At 38.5% G+C, this 7,013-nt stretch overlaps 1 protein-coding gene across 1 annotated transcript; it reads right to left on the bottom strand.

The window, feature by feature from the left end:
* Positions 1–248: 248 nt before the first annotated feature.
* Positions 249–3,053, bottom strand: rpl13a (ribosomal protein L13a). The gene is made up of 6 exons (XM_010790607.1): positions 2,987–3,053; positions 2,202–2,274; positions 1,598–1,663; positions 1,261–1,362; positions 587–672; positions 249–377 (listed from the first exon to the last, which is right to left on the bottom strand). The coding sequence occupies exons 1-6, from the start codon at positions 3,005–3,007 to the stop codon at positions 264–266; spliced, it is 462 nt and encodes a 153-aa protein (XP_010788909.1). The 5' UTR covers positions 3,008–3,053; the 3' UTR covers positions 249–263.
* Positions 3,054–7,013: the final 3,960 nt, after the last annotated feature.

Genomic DNA, 7,013 nt, shown 5'->3' with positions numbered 1-7,013 from the left:
GGTAAGTTTGAGAAACCGGCTCGAGATACACTTCTTGTTATATTCCATGGAATGCTCTTAACATCCCGATGGCAATGAATATATTAAATGCTTTGACAATAAATACATTTAAAAAAAAGTAATTGTGGAAGCCGTGGTGCTGTAAAAACCAAGACCAATTATTTTAGCCAACCCGGATACAAACTTATCTTGTGCCCTCATTGGTCATGTGCACGTTCGTGTGTGTTGGAGGAGGGGCTCTGTAAGGAAGGGGCAGCTTTTTTTCAGCTACCAAAACACAATTTACTCTGTTCTTGAGACAGATATTGGATGCTCACCTTGCGAGTGGGCTTCAGGCGCACAATCTTAAGAGCAGCTGGAACAACCATGCGCTTCCTCTGTGGAAACAAAGCCAAAATCAGTAAAAGAACAAAACAAAATGTCTTTGCATTGATAGGCTTGCATGTCTCAGAGAGAGTTTGTTTTCAGAGTCATAACTCAAACAAGGTAAGTAAGTATAAATGTTAACATCACAGACAGCAGAGGACACATGTCAGGGCCACATAGCATACAATGTGGCCTTTTGTTTTTCAATTGAAATAATCACCTTGTCATAGGGTGGGGGGATACCGTCAAACACCTTCATCCTGTCCAGAGCGGCCTGTCCTCTCTTGGTTTTGTGGGGCAACATGCCTGTAAACAGAGAATACTTGTTAGTTCAATTAAGTTTCAAATAGCCAATGCATTAAACCTGAATCAAAAGTTTATTTGTCCAAGCACACATGAATGTCCCCTTCTCAACTCAGTAATCAGATCCGAAAAGTTGTCTCATCAATGGATGATCAGTTTTAGGATAGTGTTCATCACTGTCAATCAAGGAACAACTTGTGCTGGGTCAAATAAATGCCAAGATCCTGTATTACCAAATATTAACCTAGATTACACAGAATTATATTTTAGCCAACACTGGACCTTTGTTGGTTCTTATGATTAAAAGGTTTAGGCCTTGCAACCAGACTTATGGTGTCTCAGCCACATTTCATGGTGGAGAAATAAATCTCTGCTAAAGTAAATAATGCCTGTCCAATGTGCAGCCCACAGATAAAGCCCATTTACTGCATTTCAACTGAACAACTTGTTTGAGTGTAATAGCTTTGACACTGAAAGGCAATTTATTTCACAGAAAATGCTGTGATATTCCCAATACAAGAATATTTCAGCATTACATTTCATTTGTTGGGAGTTGCCCCTTCCCAACTTTACACTTAGTTTCATGCTCACCTCTGACAGTCCTCCAGAAGATCCTGCTGGGGGCTCTGAAATGGAAAGGTCCACGAGAGGGGTTGGTGTTCATCCTCTTACGCAGGAAAGCCAGGTACTTCACTGTAGAGGGGAACAAAATGTAAACACTGAACTGAGTCACAAATACTTCAAGGACTCCAAGCAGGGGCAGCCATTGTGGCGGTATTAAATGCTGATGTCTCAGATGGTAGTGCATGTAGTGGTCTCATGGTCAATTAAACTCGAACAACATTAGTAGGGAATCATCACTGACAACAGGCAAATCCTAAGGCACAATGGAAAAGTGTTTTGTCGAGCATACATAAACTCTACTTACGCTTGTTACAGTAGAAGTTTCCTGAGATGTTGATGCCTTCACATCTCACCACCACTACTTTGTGTCCTAAAAGAAAACCGTAGTTTAGCATTTGGAGAACAATAAAATGTGCTCACATTAATCATCGCCTGCATACTGTCTCAGATGGTAGTGCATGTAGTGGTCTCATGGTCAATTAAACTCGAACAATATAGTAGGGAATCATCACTGACAACAGGAATAAGGCACAATGGAAATAAGGTTCTTTTGAGCATAAATTCTACTTACCCGTGTTACGGTAGAAGTTTCAAGAGATGTTGATGCCTTCACATCTCACCAACACTACNATCATCGCCTGCATACTGTCTCAGATGGTAGTGCATGTGAGTTTTCTCATGGTCGTTAAACTCAAGCAAAGCTGTAAGGTGATCATCATTGACAGACTGAGGCAAAGCAGCTTAATTTCCCCTTTTGTAATCTTAATATTTATCAAGAGCAGGGTCTCACTCCATTCACTGCTGGGTATTTTTAATCAAGGGTTCATTCTTTCTATAAATGACTTTAGAGGAAATAGTTTTCCAGCATTAAATTACATATGGGTTTACTTAAAAAGAATAAAACTTACCCAAAAGGACCTGTTTAGCCACCAGGGCAGCAAGCCGACCGAGTAAATGGCCCCTGCCATCAAGCAGCAGAACCTGCAGGTTGGAAAGTGAGAAATGAATATCGGCACAATAATTCTGAGCTGAAAATACGGAAAAACATTGGCCATTCTACAAGCTTGCTTTACATATTTAACAAAATCCGACACACGTTTCAGAAATTTATTGAATTATTTATGTTGCTAGTCACATGTTATACATAGTAAACTCACACGCAATTTTAAGAAAAAAGACAACCATGGCCCATTTAAATCAAATATTGCCAATTAGAAACGTTAGAGAACTTTGAGATTTGTAATAAATGCCACATGGAGCCTACCGACGAGAGCATATCGTTAGCTTAGCATCAACGTCAAAGCACGCTTAATGCATTTTAGACAACAAACATAAAACGGTGGGCGAGTATAAAAGCATAACGCTATTTAAACAATGAAGGATGTGCATCTTACAATTACTACATTTACGCTGTTGTCCAGACGTACACATTCTCATGCCCCAAGTTTAAGCTAGCAGGCTAATGGCGTTGACACGTTAGGGATCTGCCATGTTGAAGGCATGTCCACTCACTCAGGCACGGCTAGGCGTCTCAAACAAGTTCCAAAATAAGGTCCTAAGAGTAACACCGATCCAAAAAAAAGTAACGGCAAGGAGCCCTGTGGTTACGGCTTACAGGTTAACTATAAAGTAGCAGATTTAACAACCCCTAAATAGCAAAAATTATGATTCTAATTCGGCCGCTGCAGTTTACCTTATTGAACCGGTCCGCCATGATGTGCGAAAAGAAAGACGTACGGGGCTGCCCGTTCTAAAAGGCAGGGGCAGAAGGAAGTGACGACTTCTTCTTCTTCTTCTTCTTCTTCTCTTGCTTTTGGCGGATTGCAAACAACTTAAAATGTGCATACCGCCACCTACTGTACATGAGTATGAATCATCACATCATTCCAACTCTTTAACCTATGTTCTAATCAAAATAAAATTCTAAGATAAATAAATAAAAAAAAATTAAATAAATTACCATAAATAAGATAAATANTGTCTCAGATGGTAGTGCATGTAGTGGTCTAATGGTCAATTAAACTCGAACAATATAGTAGGGAATCATCACTGACAACAGGAATAAGGCACAATGGAAATATGGTTATTTTGAGCATAAACTTTACTTACCCGTGTTACGGTAGAAGTTTCAAGAGATGTTGATGCCTTCACATCTCACCAACACTACCGCTACGTCTGCTAAAATAAAACTGTAGTTTAGCATTTGGAGAACAATAAAATGTGCTCACATTAATCATCGCCTGCATACTGTCTCAGATGGTAGTGCATGTAGTGGTCTCATGGTCAATTAAACTCGAACAATATAGTAGGAAATCATCACTGACAACAGGCATAAGGCACAATGGAAATAAGGTTCTTTTGAGCATAAATTCTACTTACCCGTGTTACGGTAGAAGTTTTGAGAGATGTTGATGCCTTCACATCTCACCAACACTACGTGTCCTAAAAGAAAACTGTAGTTTAGCATTTGGAGAACAATAAAATGTGCTCACATTAATCATCGCCTGCATACTGTCTCAGATGGTAGTGCATGTGAGTTTTCTCATGGTCGTTAAACTCAAGCAAAGCTGTAAGGTGATCATCATTGACAGACTGAGGCAAAGCAGCTTAATTTCCTCTTTGGTAATCTTAATATTTATGAAAAGAGCAGGGTCTCATTTCAGTTGCTGCTGGGTATTTTAATTAAGTGTTAATGCTTGCTATAATGACTTACCCGACATAACCTGTTGAGCCACGAGGCAGCAAGCCGACCGAGTAAATGGCCCCTGCCATCAAGCAGCAGACCAGAACCTGCAGGTTGGAAAGTGAGGATATTAATACTTGCATTATATTTTTGAGCTGTAAATAAATACGGCTAACATTGGCCATCCTATAAGCTTGCTTTAAATATGTAACAGCTATTAAACACGTGCTTCAAAACTGATTCAATAGCTTAATGTTGCCGGTCACGTTTTATACATAGTAAAAACTCACACGCCATTTTAAAACGTTGTTGCTCCTTAGGAAAAAAAGGCCAATTGTCAATTATAAACGTTAGCACTTTGCAATGCCACATGGAGCCTACCGACGAGAGCATATTTAGCTTAGCATCAACGTCAAAGCACGTGTACATTTTAGACTGCAAACAAAGAAATTGTGGGCGAGTATAAGCATAAAGCCCTGTGAACAGAGAAGGATGTGCATCTATTAAAATGACTACATTTACGCTGTTATCCAGACTTACTCATTTCCATGACCCAAGTGTAGCCTAGCAAGCTAAAGGCGTTGACTCGTTGGGGGAAGCTGCCATGATGAATGCATGTTCACTCAGCCACTGCCAGGATCAGAGAGAGAGAGAGAGAGAGAGAGAGAGAGAGAGTGCGTGTGTGTGTGTGTGTACTGCAGTCTCCACTTTTCTGAAGTCCTAAAGAGAGGGTGTCATGTCATCACAGCCCTATTGACCAAAAGGAGAAATGCAACAAGCTGCTCTCACTTTTTTAATTAGCAGTCAGTCCCCACACCCTGCAACAGCTGATCTCTATTACCCTCCAATCAACACAGAGGAATTGGGACATTTAGCTAAAATGAGTTGGAGAAAAGGAAGATGTAAGCAAATCACAAATAATAACTGATAACTTATAGATCCTTTTTCTATTGCCACATGTGTTTAAAACATAGACAATTCACAAATAAAAACAATACCCCTCTTCCCGGTCAATACTGAGTGTAACACATAGATCTGTGAGACAAAATAAAGAAATAGGCCTATATACATATTTAAATTATGTACACATATATAATGTATATATATACACATATACATAATAAAAAGGAATAAAAGAAGAATAAAATCCAATTCAGTTAAAAGCTAAATTAATATTCATTAATAAATAAGCTCAAAAACAGGACACAACCAACGTGTCTTGACCAAAGTTGGGACCTCTCACATGGCCCAAAGATAATTCACAAAATGATTAATAGGTTCCACTTTTGAAATGATACTTATTTCTTTATGTAAACTGGATTTTCCTTTCACATCTTAAGAACTAAAAATCTTTCAAATTAAACAGGAAAGAAAAAAACACGGTGATAAAAAGGCAGAAAGGCTGGGGGAAATCAGTAGTGGATCTGATTTTTGACTGATTAACGTTCCAATCATCTCTCAAAAGCTTATTTTGGAGCACCAGTAAAAGAGGGAATTACTTCTTTCCTTCCCATGAGATCCAGTAGTTTCACCAGTAAAGTGCAGCTACATTTCTGTGATCATTTTTGGACCAACCTGAATAAATAGTTGTTAAAAAAATAAATTATTCTGTAAGAATTAGCTGGATTGTGTCTTTATTTTCTGGAGGGTACACTTTTAAGACTGAAAGTTAACACATATAAAGTCCACTTCTTTAGGATTGTTTTTTACTTAACCCATTTATTTGTATACAGGTTCTTGACAGATCGCATCATATTTTACATACAGATTTGAAAAATGTCCACTTTTTATGACAAGGGTAAGTCAGTAAGATGAGTCATATTTTTGCCTTAATTTATTGGCGCAAGAGAAAACGTATTTTGTTTTTATCAGATGGCTTGGAAGAGAATCTCCACAATTGATTCCAAATCAATGAGGGTAACACTGCTCTCTGCTGGTAGAGAAGCTGATCCACAGTGGTCGCTGTGACTCAGGATTGATAAATCTACCATTTTCTTTTTTTACAAACTGTGACAAAAGTAAATGAATGAAGTCCACAACGGTGACAACCATATTTTAACTTTCTTGTAAACTATCAGTAAATTAAATAGGCAAACTTCAATGCAATAGATGCAAAATCATCTAGCACTCTGAACACTTGTCTTTATACTACAAGAGTGGAAACATCGGTATGCTTAAATGGCACGTGCCACAATTGTTTAGATAAGGAGAAAGGTGGACATAATGTGAACAACGCAAATATTCTTACTTTTCTGCATGTCTTAATTCATTAGTTTGTGGGGACAGCGTTGAAGCCTTTACACTTTTATTTCAAACCAGTGATACTTCCCAGTTAGTCCTTTGAATCCCAGATCACTAACATTTAGGACATTCAGTCCTATTTCATAAATGAAACAGTCCACACTGATTTCCTTAGTACTTCAGAATTCACCATATTATACAAACCTGAAGCCTGTATTTATTCCCATGCCTGAAAGTCATTAACACAAATATCTCCTCCCACACATTTAATGTTAGTCAGGCTTCTGGTTGGCCATGTCCCTTAAGCATTCAACATTTAGTCAAGTCTGCGAACAATGGCCAGATCCAATATATACAATTGGAATTATTAACTTTATTTCAATATAAGTGCAACTTTCAGCAAAGCGGAATGAAACAGTCAATACACTTTCTATAAACATTTATTTTCTTTATTGACCGGAGACAACTAGATCAGACAAGGACTCCATATTGTTTCAGAACGTCCGTGTATTTTGCAATCTTGCTCTCAACGTTCTTTTCTGCCACCTTGGTCAGCTTGATCGTACACTTCTTCTTGCCGTAGCGCAGCTTAGCCTTCTCCTTTCTCTTCTCCTCCAGGGTGGCTGTGATGGCTGCGTACTTCCAGCCAACCTCATGAGCCAGACGCCCAAGAAGAGCAAACTGAGACAGAAAAGTCAAAGTCAGTAACTTTCAAAGTGAATCACATATTTTCTAAATTAACCTTCTTAAGTGTAGACAATAGAAACTCCGAACTAAAACAAACATTCACATGTTC

The sequence above is a fragment of the Notothenia coriiceps genome, unplaced genomic scaffold, assembly GCF_000735185.1.
Source record: "Notothenia coriiceps isolate Sejong01 unplaced genomic scaffold, NC01 NC01_scaffold00034471, whole genome shotgun sequence".
Lineage (NCBI taxonomy): Eukaryota > Metazoa > Chordata > Actinopteri > Perciformes > Nototheniidae > Notothenia > Notothenia coriiceps.
This window is presented reverse-complemented; position numbering and strand designations above follow the sequence as displayed.